Below are 19,263 nucleotides of genomic sequence, written 5' to 3'. Positions count from 1 at the left end.
AAGTGTCTTTGTTGATTATGGTATAGGTACTGAATTCTGCCATCATTGGGGTAGTTTCTTCATAAGCCCTGATAATCAGTTTCTACTCAGAATGAGAAAAAAAATTTACTATAAAAAATATTACAGGACAATAAGAAATGTTGGCAAGGATATGTAGGGACCAGAGCTCTCGTACATTGTTGGTGGGAATGTGAACTGGTTGGTACAGCCACTTTGGGAGACAGTTTGGTGGTCTCAAAAAGTTAAACCAAGTTACAATATGAACCAGCAGTTAGTTCCACTCCTAGAATATACCCAAGAGAATTGAAAACTTATGTCCATGTAAAACTTGTATACCAGTGTTCAGAGCAGCATTGTTCATAATACCAAAGAATAGAAGTAACCCAATGTTCATCAGCTGGTGAACAGATAAACAAAATGCTATATATCCACACAATGGAATATTATTTGGCCACGAAAAGGAGCAACATACATGCTACAACATAGGTGAATCTTGAAAACATCATGCTGAAAGGAGCCAGACAGAAAAGAATATATATGTATGATTCTGTTTAAATGAAATGTCCAAAATAGGCAAATCCACAGACAGAAAGTAGACAGATGAGTGGTTATCAGCACCTGGGGAGAACTAGGGAATGACTAGTGATGGCCTGGGGTTTCCTTTGAGGCTGACCAAGGTGTTCTGGAATGATAATGGTGATGGTTGCACAACTTTGTGAATGTACTAAAACCCACTTTGGAAGAGTGAAGTTTATGGTATGTGAATTATATCTCAATAAAAAATTATACAAAGAAAGAACATCTGAAAGGCAATGATTGTATGAAACTCTTTGACTTGTGCTTAAGTCACTTAAAGGAGGACCTTAAAGTTTAATAAAACATAAGAAATCATATAAGAGTCAAAATCGTCTTTTAAAACTTTTATTAGTGCTCGTCCTTTTAATGATTGACCAGGTTAGCAACCAAGATGAAAACCAGTATTTTTTCTGTTCAACCCAAAGTCCTGAATATGTTAAGCTTTGGTTAATCATTTAAATCAACAACTCACTGCCTAAGAAGCTTTTAGACGCTAAAAGCTTTCCATATATCTATCTATTCTTTCAAGAGTCAATTAAAAAGATAATTGTAACAACTTCCTAAGCATCTCAAATTGTTCTGATTCTGTTCTTTTGTTTATCATCGTTGTCCTCTGCTGGTTTCGCCCACAGAAATAAGGTCCGCTTAAAAACTGTTCAGATCCTTCAGTCATTTTACAAGACTTTAGAGTGTTTTTTTTTTTTTTAACTTCAAACTTTGGTGTTTTCTTTGTACAGTCTGAGGGAGGAAAGTTATTTTAAATGGTAGTAGTTTTAGAGCATTTAGTTGGAACGATCTGAGAGAATAGGAATGTTTTAATTTCCATGTGTACATCAAGTTTAACCTGTTTGCACATATCAGCTTGTTCTATTCTTCAGTCCTGTATACCCTTTACTACCTAATCGAGCGGCAATGATCTGCTGGTTGGGGTAGGAAAAGGTATATTACAATTGCCCAGTGGTGTTCAAGGAGAAGAATTGATTAAAATATCTATTATACACTTATCTATTTTCTAGAACTTCACTTGATCATAGTATCTGAGAACCCATTTGAGAAGTATGTTTAAAGGCATGGACATAGTCTTGTAAGGGTGGTTTAAAATAGAATGGGTGAGTAGTTTTTGAGGAAGCCTTTTTTTTTTTTTTTTAAAGCTTATTTTGAGAAAGAGAGAGAGAGAGTGCATGCCCATGCAGACAGGGAAGGGGCAGAGAGAGAGGGAGAGAGAATCCCAAGCAAGCCCCACTCTCAGTGCAGAGCCTGACGTGGGGCTCCATCTCAAGACCTAAGCTGAAATCAAGAGTCGGAGGCTTAGCTGACTGAGCCACCCAGGCACCCCTGAGGAAGCCTTTCAAAAATGGTTACCAGATGAAGAGAAGGAATCAGAACAATTCCATTTTCATTTTGGGGTATCAGAGTAGTGTATCCATTTGGCATGATAAAGCCTGCTATTTAAAGCTTCCCTATGCCTTGCAGACTCCCCCCGCACCGCCCCCTTGTATAATCAAACCACATATGCCACGCAGCTCACTTAAGTCAGTGACAACTGTATTCCTGGTGGGCTGGACCATTAGCCCCTGGAGCCCCATAAGCAGCTTAATCAGTTTTCAGCCTCAGTAGTAAAGCGATAGAGGCAATCAGCAGCTCATCAAACTCCCCGGGTTGGGGGGATGGCTAGAGCTCTGTGCATCCATTTAATACACAACAGCTCACTCTAACCTGGTTCTTTGTGCCTGGTTTTAAGATCCTCAGACTTATCATATTTAGAGGAAGTTTAATTCAATTACTTTTTCTGCCTGAGGTGGTTTAAATTGAATTTAGCTTTTGATCTGTCCGCATCTAGGCTATCAGTACTGAAGGGCACCTCCACCCCATTTTCTCTTAGTTTCTCAGTTTCAGGCGTGTTTTCTGAATCCGGACTGTTCTTGAAAATACGTAAGAGAAGGGAGCACAAGAGGAGAAAAAAATGCACTATTGGTCTGTGACAGAGTGTGAGTGACAGCAGGCAGTCCAGCCTAACTAATGGAGCTGCCAGCCCTGTGCTGTCCTGTCCCCTTCTGTCCTGTGTGTGGCTGCACGGTCATCCCGTTTCACGTCAGCTTTAGGAGTTTTAAAGTTATTTCCCCCCCCCCCCATTTCATTTCCCTCTGCACTCCTAAAATAAAGGTTTCTATAAAAGCAGATCTAGCACATCAAATAACTACAGAAAAATGAACTTCAGTTTATAAATTTTGCAGGGGGTAGAAGGTACGCTACAGGAAGTAACTGAAGACTTAGACACCTTGAATGACAATAACATAAATATCCTTCCTAAAGGCATAGACTGCTCTCCACAGATTGCTCCTCAGTGAATTCGGTTTTTCCCATTAGCTCTTATTTAAAAAACAAAATGTGAACATCAACCAAAAATCAAACAAGGTAAGAATTTGGTGATGGTGTGGACATCACCAAAAATCAAACAAGGTAAGAATTTAAGAAACATGGTAAAGGGGGACTTACGATTTAAGCGTCTATAATCTTAAAATAACAAGTACACAAAACACTAGTAATACCTAAGATAAAGGTGCTCGAAGAATTCTGGTTCAAAAAATTTGCTTCCTTCTCATATCTCTGTTTTCATTTATATAAGTAACAATCCCAAAGTTGAGGAGACAGACTCAGTTCAACAATATGGCTGGAGATTTCAAGCTACCTGAATGCTTCTGATGTTACATTCAAGACCAATTGCTCCCCGCTTCTCATTTTCTAAACTTAGTGGCCTCCTTTACACACATTCTTCTTTACATCTGTACACTTGGGTGTGAGGAGACGAACCGCACAGATCAACCCTGCTTAGCGGAAGAGGCTCCCTGCACTTGTTCTGGGAGCTGTAGTTGCCTGCTTGCTGGCCAATGAGTGCCAATTATCGGCAAAGGTTATAGCTCATACTGGTACCGAGTCCCCAGTTGTCTGTTTATTTCACCAGTGATTAAGTTGCTCACTGGGTTTTACTAGCACCTCATAAAGGTAGTAATTGAACAACACAGTCATTACGTGACTATAATCAGTTGGCAGCATTATAACATGCAACACAGAAGATGGGACCAAGTACTCCTCCTGCCTTGTAGCAGGTCCAAGGACAGCAAAAGACAGGGGCGGAGGCTCTCCAAAACCTAGGAACTCAGAGGGGCACTGACTGGAGCCCATCATTTCTTAAGTCTAGAATTTCAGGTGAATTTCTCTCCAGGATAGTAGATACTGTTAGAGAAACTTATTCAATCCATGTTCTTTGAATATAAGTCTAACATAATATATTGTTGATTGTTTTTAATGTTTATTTTGAGAGAGGGGGAGGGAGAGCAGGTATGCATGCGACCGGTGGAGGAGGAGGAAGAGAGAGAGAGAGAGAGAGAGAGAGAGAGAGAGAGAGAGAGAATATCTCAAGCAGCCTCCACACTATCAGCACAGAGCCCAACACGGGGCTTGATCCCAGCAACCATGAGATCATGACCTGAGCTGAAGTCAAGAGTCAGATGCTTCACTGACTGATCCAAATAGAATCATAAGCAGAAGCTTTCTTTCAGGAGGTGTGATTGCAGTGTTTGCTTTGTTTTTTCAAATGACAGAGCAGTTCCTTATAAAGGATTTGGCAGACAAGGACTAAGCATATATCAATGAATGAACAAGTACTGAGGCATGTTTTGAATGGGGGAAACTGAGGCACTGCTTTTTAAAAGCTTTCTCCTGCTTTGATACTTCAAGAGGGGGAAGTAGAAAATAATTTGTGTCTTGTTATTTTCTGTCTGTCCAGCATTTTCACAAATCCATGGAAAGGCTAAATTAAGATAGGGATATGATAAAAAGATAAGCCCCAAGGAATCAGCAGGAACAATACCATAACTCTCAATGCATTAGCTTTCTGCAGTAGCTCTCCCCTTTCCCTGTAAAGTACGTGACAGACCGTCTTCTTACTTACATTGCTGATAGGAAAATTCCACATTTTACCAATAGGATACATTAGTATATGTAAGTTAACATTCAAGGGATTATTGTTGCTCTTAAGGAACAAATCAGAACCCTGGTTTAATAGCTCATTCCTCAGACTGTGTAAGTGATAGGAGAATTCTTCTCAAGTTCCTTCTGTTTGCTGAAAGGAAAGGTCAGATTTAACTTCTAAATTTTAGCTACCTGTGCTCTTGTGACAAAACCTAAAAATGTATATTAATGACTAACTCTTCTGGTGTTACTCACCTTTGGGGCATATGTAAGCTAAGCATTGAATGATTCTATTTGTAAATGATTCATGAGAAAGGATACTGGAGGATCCCATGGGTGAGGCAGTTGGTTAAAGCAGCCCCTCCCATCGAGTCCCTCCACTGCCTACCACCTACCCCCCCAACACGCACCCCCCTGTTGTGGGACAATCTGAGGAGCTGATTTCCCCATCATCCACCTTCCCCCAGCCCTCAGTTTCAAACTAGATCTTACCTTCAAGTTAAGGCAATTTAGATTCCAGTTAATACAAAATACTACCTGAGAAGAATAAATTATTTTGTCACAAGTTCTTTTGTCTTGTTAATAAGTTGAAAGCACAGGATGATATTCAACAGGAGATATATTTCAACAGATATGATGATGCAAAAAAGATGGAACAGTCTGGAATTTGGAGTACTTACTAAGAAGATGTAAAGTGGGAAGGATGCCAGAGGGGAGGGCCCATAGCACTTAAGAGCCATGAAAAGAGAGAGGAGTAAATCAAATGCATACTACCTTTCCAGAGTTGCCTAGAATGGTCTGAACTGCTTGCTTTATGCTAAAGCAGTAAACACTTACGTTAAGCAACTAGGCATGTAAATATTTGATGTATCAATAGATGGACGGATGGATGGATACATTCACTATCCCTAAACTTATTAGCACACTCTGTACCCAAAGAAAAGCAAACTAGTTTTAGCCCCTAAACCAAACTCTAATGCTGCTCTATAAAACAACAATGTACAGAATTCTAAAACCAAGTAAGAATCTACACCTTTTTTGTATTGGGATAATGGCACATTGTTTACTGTTGCAAACTTTCTGCACACTAAACATTCCTAGACAGCTAGCTGACTTTTCAGTTAACTTTTTTGCCCCGTACCCATACGACTTAGGAATTGTCATCTCTGTGACCTAAACATTTGTCAGAATTGGGTCCTACCGTGAAGATTATCTACTCTTCCCTAGCTAGTGAGTGCAGCCACTAAAAGGCAATGTTTAAGACATTTTGAGGCCACTTTTTAAAAACATGCTTTGCTGAATTCTTCTTTGAGGAAGTGTGTGAGTGATCTTGCACGGCCCTGCCCCACCAAGCAAACAATCAGAGAAAGTTATTCTCTGTGGGCACTGTTTGTCAGCAGACAAAGGCCGAGCCTAAGTGGGCACCCAGCACAGCTGCCCTTTCACCGAAGAAGCAACAGGTGATGACCTTTCTTCACACGAGGCTGACATCTTTGAATCCACAGTCCACAGGAGCACAGCGCCTCGGTGCCCACAACTGAGTCACCAGTCTCCAAGCCTCAGCAGCCTGAGGAATTGTATTCACAGCCTCTCAGCACCCCTGATCCCCGGACCATTGTCCACCCAGGCATTAGCGGGCAGGGTAACTAATTAGGAGCGTTCGGACTTAACAAGCAGAAAAACAAAGTGTGACAGCTTGCCTGTGTTGTTCCCTGGCCAGGGCCTGTGTCCGCTGCAGCCACCACTGCCCTCAGAAGCTTCTGGGGTGATCTGGGGCAAGATAGGAGTGGGGCCTCCAGGAAAACATCACTAAATCTTCCTTAGCTACTTTAGCCACCGTTGTTCTACTCAGTGAGCTAGAAAAGACCGTAAGTTACTTGGGGGAGGGGAGGGCACACATCATGCCTTTTAAATAAGCAGGTTTTTTAAAAGTGTGCAAGGGGTACAGGGAAGAATTGAATGTCATTCTTTGAAGGATTCACAGGTTGGCATCAGAGCAAATGGAAAACTCACTGTTTCTCAGGAGAGGTGTATCTTGAGTAGGTGCTGAATAGTCCATGCCTCGAATTCAGTCTTCCAGGGGGTTTCAGATCTTGGGGAAGGGGGGAGTGACGACCACTGCTAAGTGCCTGGGCTGGAAGCTGGGTCTGCTGACTCCTTGGCAGAGGCCTTAAATCTCTGGAGTTTTGTTGATCTTGACTACTGTTTTTTTTTGGTGTTTTGGTGATGGGGCCAGTTAGCTGAGCTAAAGCAGGTGATTAACAAGGTAGTGATACAGATTGTTCTTTATGCCAGCCAGTTAGTCTTTTTTTGTTCGGAGAACACTTTGTCTGTCTGCAGACCCAGGCCCCACACCTGACTACATCCACACACCTGGTCCAGAGACACAGTAAAGGATTGGGGAAGGTGGGCTGTGGCAGAAAACGTGGTTAGCTAAGGGCAAAGTATTGCCCTTCTTGGGCAACCAGGCCAGAAAGAGGACCATGTGTTGTAAGGGCTGGATAGAGAGCCTCAGTCTCCAGCTGAGAAAGAACTCAGTTGAGATAAGGATTCCAGAAGTCAAATGTGAGCCCTGGAAGTATAAACAGCATGATCATAGGGGAGGTCGCAGCCACAGAGGTAGGTGGTGCTCAGTCAGTGCTGATGGAGATCACTTTCCTGGAATCTAGTTTCCTGGCTCTGCTTCTACTATGGCTTCCAACCAGCTGGGATTTTGTTGTTGTTGTTGATTTGGGGGTTGTATTATTGTTGTTTCCCATTTATAAAAAAGCAGTTATGGGGCACCAGGATGGCTTAGTCGGTTGAGTATCCGACTCTTGATTTCGGCTCAGGTCATAATCTCATGGCTCGTGCACTCGAGCCCTGCATCAGGCTCTGTGCTAACAGTGAGGAGACTGCTTGAGAGTCTTTCTCTCTCTCTGCCCCTCCCCTGCTTGCACGTGCATGCTCTCTCTCAAAAATAAACATTAAAAAGCAGTTATATTACTGACTAGGCAAAGGCCTGCTTTCAAAAACACTTTACTTAAAGATATAGACAGAGTAAGGTTAGTGTCGATCTCACCATTGGTGGAATCAGACCCTCCCTGCCTGGCCCCTCAGCCTGCCGCTTCACACACAAATGTTGTTAGTCGCTAGGAACAGGCAAGAATGAACTGCCATCAAAACTAATCTGTCACGTGGTCAGATAACGGTCACAGTGGCAGTTGCTCAGTGGGGCCTAGTTCCGTGCACGAGTTACCTATTGCTGTTTAACAGATTACCCCAAAACTCAGTAACTAAAACAGAAGTAAACCCTTGTCTCCCAGGTCTCTGCGGGGCAGGAATGTGGGAGCAGTCTAATTGGGCATTTTGGGTTCAGGCTGTTCGGAGGCTGCAGCCCAGGTGTCATTTGGGGCCACAGTCATTGGAAGAAGCCCTGACTGGGGCCGGGGCATCTGCTTCCAAGGTGGGTTACTTCCACAGCAGCCGAAAGTTGGTGCTGGCCATTGATGGGAGCCCTCTGCCCCTCCTCACGTGGGCCCTGCCGCATGCTGCCTCGTGGGGGATCTGAGCGAGTGAAAGCCAGCAGAGGCTACTCTTTGTGGGTCTTTGCCTCTTGAGTCAGATAGCCGTCACTTCTGCCATATTCTATTTGTTTGACATAAGTCACTAAGTTGGGCCCACACCCGAGGAGAAGTGCACTGCCACAACCAGAGAGCTTACAATTTTGAGAGAGACAGACAGACAGACCGAGCACGAGCAGGGGAGGGGCAGAGAGCAAGGGAGACACAGAATCCGAAGCAGGCTCCAGGCTCCGAGCTGTCAGCACAGGGCCTGATGTGGGGCTCGAACCCACAAACCATGAGACCATGACCTGAGACAAAGTTGGACACTTAACCGACTGAGCCACCCAGGCGTCCCATAAACATGTTTTAAACCCATCATATCCTATAATAGCGGCCTGTCCTAGCTGTATACTTCTTTTACGTATGTATTTTGAATGTATTTTTTACCGTGTAAAAAGCATTCTTTCCAAAACAACCTTGTGAGGTCAGCAGCTCTGCCTTGTCTCATGTCCATTTCATGGGCAAGAATGCAGACGTAGATAAACTAGCTGGCTTTCCAGAGCTACGCAGCTTCTGCTAAGTGACCGAACCAAGACTGAAACCAAACTTTCCTGCCTCCTTGTCCAGTGTTCTCTCTGCTGTACCATAGGAGTGTACGTGTTAAGCAGGCAGCCTCCTGAGTAATCTCACACTCTTGGAAGCAGCCACCATGTTGTAAGGAAGCCCAAACCAGCTCATGCACAGAGACTGCAAAGAGAGGCCACATGTAGTCATTCTAGCTGACAGCCCCACTGAGTCCTGGCGGACAGCCGTCATCAGCCACTAGGCATGTGAGTAAAGATACTTTCAAAGGATTCCGGCCTCTAGCTTTCAACTCTTCTCAGCAGAGGCAACAGATATCATGGAGCGGAGAAAAGCCATCTCCACCATTTCCTGCCTGAGATTCTGACTCACAGATTCTGAGAATAAAATGATGGCCTTACACCACTAGGTTTGGGGTATTTTGTTTTGCAACAGTAGACACTGGAACACCAGTAACTCAGCTGTTAGATCACAGCCTCTAGGAAGCTCTCTGAGTTGAAATGTGAGGATCCAGGCTGAAGCCAGATGGAGGGAAATGGGAGGAGAACTTTCAGGCCTTGGTAGCATCAAAGCCATCAGTGACCTAATCTACAGTGTTTCTATCAGGGAGGCAAACAGGAAAAAGGTTTTATTACTGACATTTGACATTTCTGAAGAATGTTCTGTCTGCATGCTTCAGGATTATTTGAAAAATTGTCCCAACATACGTTCACGGAACATGTATGATGGGATCACTTGACTTTCCTTAGGAATGAATGTGATAAAAAATCTGAGTCTCCAAGCTAGAGCTACAGAGAGCATGGAGTTCATAATTTTTCTATCCCACCTGTGCTCCTGAAGCAGGAGCCCAGTTGTCAGTCACCAAACCCTTGGCTGCACACCTATTCATTCATTCATTCATCTAGATGTTAATTAAGCATATACTCATAACTACATGCCCAGAGTTATGCTGGCCTTGAAGTTGAGAGCGCATTTTCTCAGGAAAGGACTACTGAGTCTTATGATTACGGTCAAACTCCTGTACTCTGTACTCCGTCTTCGTGTCAAGAACTTCTGGTGGAGGCTGCCCATGACTGTGTTCAACCTAATGACATCCAGCAGGATTTCACCCCTTGATGCCTCATGCCAGCCACTCTGCCACATTTGTAGTTGGTCTTCAAGGGGCCAGAGGGATCTTGAGAAGGCTGTCTAGGGAGGTATTGAAGGCTAAGGAGGTTTCTAGCCTTTTCACCAAGTTCATTCACTGGATGTTGCTCCAGTGGTGGAACGAGGGAGGACGGCAGACTCACAAGACAGCATTAGCATTTGTGTCTTTGATGAAACCACTGGCTGCACGTGATGGCGAGCTGCAGTTCCATCTACGTTTGGAACGTGGTGCTTTTCAAGAATACTGCACCCATCCTTCTGAGGAAAAGTTAGTGGACTGGGGCAGCTTTTCTCATTATTTGTTTTGAGATTTCTGGCCAAGCCCTAGTGAACCATCAACACATTTGCTCCTGGAATTTTAAACAAGATTAAAGTCATTTGTGACAGCAGGGAGGATCTTTATAGCCCAAGAAATCAAGGAAAGGTAGAAGGAGCATCATCAGTCATTCAGGAAGCTACTGAAGCATTAATAAGCCCGGACCTCTGTTAGCTGTTGAACAGGTTTCTTGTCAGTCAGAAATTCACTCCTCTCCCAAGAGCCAGTCATTCATTTATCTATCCATACAAGAAACAAGTGATAAATGTCATATTCGGTACCAAGCACTTCCTGTGCCAAGTGCTGGGGACAGGATAGAGAAGGCACAGCGCCTGCCCTCTCAGAACATTCTCTCCCAGTTCTGTACTGGTATGCCAAGCACATCGGAGGGGCAGCCTAACCATTCCATTCTGCATTTAAAGGAGAGAAATAAGAGAAATGGGGCTTTAGCACAGGGTTATGTTGACTCCGGCTTCCGCAGGGGCCAGGCAAGTGGCATGGCATCTGTGCCTGACACAGGCCCAAGTAGACGCTTCAGGTCATGATGAGGAGCCAGAGTCCATCCTCCTCTGAAGGGGACAGCTGTTACTCAGTAGCTCCGGAGCTGTCATCTCTTCCCGTTTTCCAAGAGAAGCCGGAAATCCGCATTTTTATGTGAAATTTCTTTATATTTAAACACTCTGCAGGCCAAACAAAACACAGCCACTGGTTTTGACCTCTGCTTTATAATAGAGAATGCTCGCTTTTGTTCCTTCAGAACTAATGAATGCTCAATTATGAGAAGGAATTTGGAGGTTGGTGTTAGATTATGCTCCTCAAAAGGCTGCAGACCCCACCCTGAACCCTCGAGATACTAATTGACACACTAGCACAGGCCGACAGCTGGGCTCTGGAAGTAGGAACACACGAGGAAACAGGCCAGCTAGTCCAGGTCACTTTGGGAGGTCAGGGCAGCAGTGCAAACATTAGGAAGGCTGAAGACAAAGGTCAGGTGGCAGCAAGGAAGCCCTCCGTTTCCTCGAGCTGTTGGTTAATGAAGCATATTCAAAAACTATCACCAGATTCCCCCTCTCTGGCACTGCTTCGTGAGGTGGAAAACTTAAATGGAAATCAAAATTACCATGGCTGTCGGGAGCTTTTCAGAGACCAGCAGGCCAGTGCGAGGCCAACATAGGATGAAGTTTCTGCCTGGAGCAAAGGTCTCCAAAGGATACCTGGTGTTGGGTATTGCAGAAGGGCTGGATGGAACAGGATTATATACTGGAGCCTTGGAGCCCGGCTGCCCATATTCGAATGCCAGCTCACTCCAGACTCACTAGGTGACCTTGAACTAATCACTTGTCTTAATAACTCAAAAAAAAGCTTCATCTCTGAAGCCGTGGATAATAATGGTACCTTCCCCAAAAGTTGCTGTGAGGCTCAGAGGAGTGAACCTACAATGCTGCTTGACACTCAGAGCTTAGGAGCTACAAGCTTCACTGGTGGCCCAAGTACTGGGATTAGTGTTGCTAGGAGAGGTGGGCCTTCCCTAACTGGCTCCCTGTAGCTTTCTTCAGTGGCACCGAGACACTGCATCTGTGGATACCGATGGCAACCGCCACCGCAGAAGTAATGTTTGTTCTACCTGTTTGGGCCCTCAGATTCTGCGTGGGGCTCTCGGCCACTGGATCCTACCATAGCCACACTGCGGTCACTGCACGGACCAGCACCTTGATAGGGAAGAGAAACCCTGGGTGGGCTTCCTCCTGCCTCTAGGGTGGTCCTAGACCAGACCTCCCCAGAGGAACTGCACTTCGAGGCCTCCCACCCTCACCCCCTTCCTGCCCAGGCAGTAAGAACTCCCCAGAGGGCCGTGCTAGATAGAACAAGTCAGAAGCACATACTGGCCTCCTAGCTTCACCATCTTTCTTTGGTCTTGCTAGGAGGCCTTCAACACTTGAACCAGAAGCTGAGTTTTGGCTTCCCCAAAACGGTAGGCACCTTCAGTACTTGTCTCTCTGAAGAATGAGTGCCCTTTTGGTGGTGGGTGGGGGCGGGGGGGGTGTTGTGCATAGATAATCTCTTCAATTTTAACAAAAAGCATTCTTTAAATTTCGTACAATCCTAGAATGTGCTGTGTGTGTGTGTGTGTGTGTGTGTGTGCACGCTTAAAAAATACTGAATCCACACTGTTTCTGTAGCTATAGAAGGGAGGAGCTTACCAGACTGAACTTTTGGCAGAAATAAAAAGGACCCATGTTTCCTTCCCACCTGCAATTATAGTTTTACCAGCTTGTAAAGCACCCGTAGAATTTGCAGTACATTCTTCCTTTGCAGGAGGGGAGAGGCCCTGCTGTGAAGGTAATTGGCTTTCTAGCTTCCTTTAATGTGCAGGTGGAAGGGACCTGTACTGAAGGGCCTATACTCTTAGGATTAACTGATGTTGAATTGTGTTTAACTTCCACGCATCTCCCTGAATACATGTGTTCCATTAAATCTTAGGAGTGGAAACACAGCTTATAACCTCGGAAAATATCCCCATCCCTATCACTTCTTATGGCTTTACAAAAACAGAGGTTGTTTTTTTTTTAATGGATTAAAAAAATTTTTTTAATGTTTATTCATTTTTTAAGAGAGAGAGAGAGACAGAGCACAAGTAGGGGAGGGGCAGAGAGAGGGAGACACAGAATCTGAAGCAGGGTCCAGGCTCCAAGCTATCAGCACAGAGCCCAAAGTGGGGCTTGAACTCCCAAACCATGAGATCATGACCTGAGCCAAAGTCTGATGCTTAACCGACTGAGCCACCCAGGTGCCCCTTAAATGGATTTTTAACCACCGAAGGGATTATGCTCAACCCTGTTTAACCCTTGTGTTAAAGACACATGGCATCTTTAAATGACAGTTTCACACAGTACATCCAACTTGTATGACTTTTTTCCTCAAGCTTTGGCTGTTTACAGTATTCGTACCCAGGAGGAGAATCTCGGACTCTTCACTACTTTATATCTAGAATCCTAAGTTACCTTATTTGTGAAGTGAAAAGGTAGAGTTAAACAATTTTTACAGCCCCTCTCCCAGCTCAAGGAATCCTGGTTCCATGATCCTTAAGAAGTGATTAAATTGTGGAAGCTACTCTACATGTCTCTATCTACTTTCTGGGATTTTCTTGCCAGTTTTCATAAACTAGCAAGGCTCTGAGCATAGCAAAGAACATGGAGTGAAAGCCAGATAGCTGCTCCTTCAATCAAGGGACAAATGTCAAGATTCCATTTGCCAAAGATCAACTGATATTTTCACTTTTTGTCCTTAAACAGCAGTTTTAATCTTTTCCACAAACTTAATCTGAAGGACAGCTTACAAAAACAAGTTAAATATACTGATTTTATACAGCCCTTAAAAGCAAATTACCTTCTTAATACCTTACAATCTAGTGGCGACTAGAATAGTCCCCAGCACACAAAAGTTGGCCAGTAAAAATGTGCAGAATATGCCAGCTAGTGAATTTGCTCCTAAATGGGCAGCTTCGATAGGTTATCTGGTGAACTAGGAGTTGGAGTTTGTGTCAGAGCTAAAAGCAGAGAGCCCCTTGCAGCACGGGTGTGCATGAAGGACAATGAAAGAATGGGGCATCATAAGGGAAGGCTTAGACCTGAAGAAAAAGGGAATTCAGGGAAGGAGGTTGTTGAATGGATTCTTGGCTGGAGCAGAGGTCAAGGGTGCAGAGAGAAAGTCTAGGTAATCACAGGTAGTAAAACTACTGATTGGAGTTTCATCTTTTTCTCTTTTTTCTGTCTGTTGCCCTCTGGGGGCAGGGCAGGGGATCATCTGACAGACAGAAGGAGCTAGAAAGGGCCAGGATTCTCAGGCTGCTTGCTTTTTCCCCAAAGTTGTTAAGGCACACTCTCACCGAAGACAAAGGCCTCCCATTTCATAGCACTCAGTCAAGGAGGGAGGAGAGAGACATTCAGAAAACCTACAACCCAGGACAACAATAGTTCATCCTTTACCAAGTAACATAATACTTCCAGCACTTAGTCTTTGTAAAATGAGAACATTGTACTAAATAATTAGATTAATCATAGCTGTTTTTTATTACATGTTTAAAAAAATGTGACTTTTGGGGCGCCTGGGTGGCTCAGTCGGTTGAGCGTCCGACTTCAGCTCAGGTCACGATCTCACGGTCCGTGAGTTCAAGCCCCATGTCGGGCTCTGGGCTGATGGCTCAGAGCCTAGAGCCTGGAGCCTGCTTCCGATTCTGTGTCTCCCTCTGTCTCTGCCCCTCCCCCATTCATGCTCTGTCTCTCTCTGTCTCAAAAATAAATAAATGTTGAAAAAAAAATTTTTTTTTAAATGTTACTTTTATTATAGAGTGCTTACTTGAGGCCAGACCCTGTTCTAAATCCATGTAGATTACCTCATTTAATCCCAACAGCCCTGTGAGGTAGGTACTATTATTACTCATCTCTTGCCCAAAGTCATTTAGCTGAAGTAGAGGAGCTGGGATTCAAACCCAAGCTGTCCTGTTCTAGTACATACCTTCTCGTTTCCGTTTTATATGAAATGTTTCAGACTTGTCAAATCCAAGAATAATAAATACGACCAGCTGCTTGATTACCCCTGCAGTTGAAGGATTCCCTTCTCCAGTGGACACACACTCTGAACCACTACGTTTACTATTTGCCACCAGCACTAACATTTCTTTATTTCTAGAGGCATCCTGATACCAAGATCTACCTGGCAGCAAGGCCACGCCCTACCATTGCTGAAGCTCCACTAAGTCTTATCACTGGGTAGAAGGAAAGAATAGAAGGCAATGAGGAGAACAGAACTACATAAATGTTCCCATCACAGCCTGAGTACCAGCACCATATATGTAAAAATCCAGTGCCTGGGAGACGCTGCGTAGATGCTGTGGTCATAGTGCTTAGGCCCAGTCCTGCCCAGGTTCCCCCAAATAGTCCATAGCCCCTAAAGTTTCTACAGTCTTAACCACTACTGTGGTGGCCAAAATGTTTTCATTCTGTCCAACCCAGTGACCAGTTGTCAAAAACAGCAAACTTCCAGAGCAAAGAACTGGGTAACCCACAGAATATATTATAGCACAAATGGGAAAGCAGGCTAATTACATATGGACTTATGATACTGTGAATTTGCTTTTGTTTTTTGAAATTTTGGACTTAGCATATTCTATAGTCATCACTAAGGCTGACCTGTGTCAGTGTGTGTTTATATATTTATAGCTAGTCTGCTTCCAAAAAGGAGTTTTGTGGTAGAGCTTCCCTCTCTCTCTCTCTCTCTCCCTCCCTCCCCCTGTGTGTATGCGCGCGCGCGAGTGTGTGTGTGTTCATAACTGGCTACTTTTAATTCTCATCACTTGCCATTGGTTTGAATCATTGGCATATATACTTATCAAAGATGAGTCTTTGCTGCTCAGGATCCGGCGTGCCTGGAGTTCTGCTAGCATCCCTCCCACAGAATGTGGTTAGAAAACCCAACTCTTCTAGAATTGCCTTCAGCCTAAAGGTTCCCTTCAGCTACTGGAAGAATAGAGGACAAAAATCTGATGCAGCTGACATTTTAGGTGTGTATATAATTTACCAAATTGTTGACCACTCAGCTCTTAGTCAGTGGTCACAAAAGGAATTAGAAACCCTCCCCTGCTACCCCACAACCCAAAGAAGGAAGGGTGTTACTTGGCTTTGGCACAGAAGCCTGCTGGCACACAGTGTCAAACAGCAGCACAATGGTACATTTTGGCCACAGAAGGCTTTGGGGTAGCGGAAAGGGCCAAAATAGTTGTGGCATAAGTTGGCCAAGATATTAAGCAGATCTGAGTTTAATTTGACGTACAGATAACAACGCTTTTTTTTTCGTTGTTTGTTTGTTTTGTTTTCCAACTGGCTGCTGCTTTCTCTGTCTCCATGGGACCAAAGATTTCAGCCAGGAGCTAGTTCATAAGGGCATTCAAGTCCTTTCAAAGTGAGACATGCAATGGTCTTTACACTGGCTTTCACGTTTGGCTGGGCAAGATGGAGTAAGGATAAAAAGGCACATGGGGATCTGGGAGAAGCTGAAAATGGATCTTGAGGCTTGAATTCCTCTAGGACTTTGCTTAAGCCACATTGCCTGAGCTTAGAATAGAGAGGCAGGCAGTCTGTCTCCTTGGGATAAGGAAAGATTTGGAACTCGGCTACTGTGAGGTCTTGGCCCCTACTGTGTATTCTGGTTTGTTTTGTTAGCAGGAGCAAGTTATTCTCGTTTCTTGCCTTTGGGGTTTTCTTCAGCACACTTAGAAGCTAGGAGTCTCCACCCCACTGATAGGGTGGACAGAATGGGATAATGAAAGGGGTGGAGAGACAAGTTGATTCAGCTGCTTAGGATGAGGAAGGCCAAGAAACTTCAGGCCTCGGAGCTAGCTTCTGGACACATCAAGGGTGGGGATGGAAGGGGCACCATGAGGACTGAAGTTATCTCTATCTAGGCAAGAAGCCATTCTTCCTAAGAGGCTAATGGGGCCAGCCGTGCTAGTTAGGAAAACCAATTTCTTGTCTGAATCGTGACTTTATTACCCGTGAAGTGGTTAACAGTGGAGGAGAAGCTACAGTATTCTGAAAAGTAGTCAGTGAAGTGTAACCAATCAAAAGGGATTATGAGATATACCTAAAAATGGTTAAAATGGTAAATGTAATGTATATTTACCACACTAAAAAGAATATGTAGCTTCTTAAAAAAAAACAAAAAGATTAGGAGCACCTTAGGAAGGCACTCCTTGACTTATGTATGGACTCTATTTCATGACCTTCTAAGTATTTGTGAAGTGCTAGGTACCATGTTTTGTGATGTGGTGGATTTAAAATGTGTAAGACAAGATGCTCATTCTAGATGGGCAGTATGCTGACGGGGTCCTCCGAGTGGGAAGGAGATGCATTTAGGAGGAAACGAGCAGTCCCTCTACCCGGGATCTGGAGGTGCCTACCCAATTTCCAGACTGGGAACAGAGACGGTGCAGTTTTAGGATTCTTGCCAAGACTATGCTATGCATTCCCCACATAAAATGTTACCGGAGTTCGTTCTTAGGCCTGCTTGTAAGAGTCTTTAAAAATACTGGCTCAGTCGGTAGAGCATGCAACTCTTGATCTGAGGGTCATGAGTTCAAGCACCATATTGGGCATGGAGCCTACTTTAAAAAAATAAAAATAAAAATGACCTATACGTGGAAAATTCCACCTTGAATGCAAGTCTTTATCCATCCTGCACTCCACTACTAAGAACAATACCTGGGCAAGAGGAAATGCCCAATAAATATGGAGTGAATGAATGAATGAATGAGTTACAGGAAGAGGAAGACAAGTATGAGACTGAGCTCAAAAGGGACTGTATGTTAATTCAAGCCACGATATTGCATAAGTGAGCATTTGTGACCTGAAGATCTCACTAACATTAATCTTGTGGTTTTTTTTTTCTTTAGGACTATTTAGTCCTGAGTTCAGACAACTGATTTTCGGTAACCGCTATAGTTCAGCTATAGCATGCCCTCTGAAAGGCAGTGGAGCATAATGGTTGAGGGCATGGAGCCTGGAGCCAGACAGCTTGGGTTTACATCTTAGCTGTACCCCTTACCCGCTGTGTGATCTTGAGCGGATTACTTAAACATATTATGCCTCAGTTTCCTTATTTGTAAAATGGGGATTATTAAAGTACCTACCTCACAAGATGATGAGATTGTGTTATAAATACGTGAAGTTCAGTTGATTTACAGCACCGTAATAAGGCTTTTATCATGCACCCCGTGACTACAGGTGCTTTCTCTTTTTTATTCTAACAGTTCAAGCTGTCCATGAATAGCAAGAACACTTTAATATTAGAAACTCTGAAATGTTACAAAGGGGATTCCCTACCTGGACAATCTGACATATATTTCACATCCTCTTTCTACCACTACTGCCAATCTTTTCTAGTTTAGATGACCCCAGTTTCTCCATCTCTGACATAGATAATAATTTACCTTATATGGCTGATAAGGGAACCAATAAAGATATAGATACACACACACACACACACACACAAACACACACACACAGAACTTTTAATGAAGTATGTAAGCAAATTAAGCGTAATAGAAAATGCTTTTTCAAATGGCTTAGCAGAAATCACTAATACTGGCATTTTTAAAAATACATTTAAAATAGTAGTTGACTGGGGCGCCTAGGTGGCTTAGTCGGTTGAGCGTCCAACTCTTGATTTTGGCTCAGATCATGATCCCAGGGCCATGGGATCAAACCCCGCATTGAGGCATGGAGGCATGCTGCCAGGCATGGAGCCTGCTTAAGATTCTCTCTCTCCCCTTCCCTCTCTCCCTCTATCCCTCTCCCCTGTTTACACACATTCTCTCTCAAAAAATTAAATTAAAAAAAAATGTTTAAAAATACAATACATAGCCATCATGATATAGAGCTAAAACTCAAAAATCAGAGTTTGGTGGGGTGATATTGCCAGTAACACTGCATTTAAGAATGATAGCCTTTTCTATTATCAGGTCTTCTAGCATATTCTAGTCATAAATTATACGTAAGTATGCACAGATATGTATTATACACAGTCATGCGTTTAAGGAAATGGTCTCTTTTCCGTAATTTGAAAATTCCTGGTAACTCCATTTTATTTCATTAATGCACATTCTCACATGCTGTTAACTACCTGCTTCCTAGGATGCCGTACAATTTATACTGCTGACATGACCTTGTGACAGAATCATGAGTACTACAGCTAATTTGGAATTCTTCAAATATGAATGAAAAACACAGAGGAAAAATTAATAACCTGTGAACGGGGAAGGGCTGGGGTGGCAGAAGCAAGGAAGGAAGGCAGCTTGGCCCAGGAATGGCATTGGAAGTGGGGGGAAGAGAGGGAGCTGGCTGCCTCAAGACATGTTATTTTTACTGTGGCTTCTTGCTCCTCTCCACCCCCACCTCTTCCAGTCTGAGCTTTGAGCACAGTTGAATTTTCACCACAGAACTTGGCTAGGTCTCCTCAGGGACTTTCTCTTTCCCATCTTTCCATAAATTATAGGTTTGCACATGAGAACAGAACAGATGATTCCCATTATCTTTTGGGTTGGGTTAGGATTTTTTTTTTTTTTTTAAACCT

At 43.7% G+C, this 19,263-nt stretch overlaps 1 protein-coding gene across 25 annotated transcripts in view; it reads left to right on the top strand.

Moving 5' to 3' along the window:
- Positions 1 to 19,263, top strand: part of PLEKHM3 (pleckstrin homology domain containing M3) — a 195,500-nt gene that overhangs the window by 116,419 nt on the left and 59,818 nt on the right. Inside the window, exons 7-8 of one of the 25 annotated variants that reach the window (XR_006220910.1) lie at positions 2,811 to 2,991; positions 17,585 to 18,342. The exons of 21 other annotated variants lie outside the window; for them this stretch is intronic. Coding sequence is in view for 3 of the 4 variants with exons in the window: in XM_042995206.1 (XP_042851140.1) it covers positions 2,811 to 2,924 (114 nt within the window). In the remaining variant the exon portion in view is untranslated. Of the gene's footprint in view, positions 1 to 2,810; positions 3,912 to 17,584; positions 18,343 to 19,263 lie in introns of those variants that run through there. 3 more of the 25 variants (XM_042995213.1, XM_042995206.1, XM_042995214.1) reach the window with 3 other exon arrangements.

The sequence above is a fragment of the Panthera tigris genome, chromosome C1, assembly GCF_018350195.1.
Source record: "Panthera tigris isolate Pti1 chromosome C1, P.tigris_Pti1_mat1.1, whole genome shotgun sequence".
Lineage (NCBI taxonomy): Eukaryota > Metazoa > Chordata > Mammalia > Carnivora > Felidae > Panthera > Panthera tigris.
The sequence above is the reverse complement of the archived record's forward strand: the minus strand, read 5'-3'. Positions and strand labels throughout refer to the sequence as shown.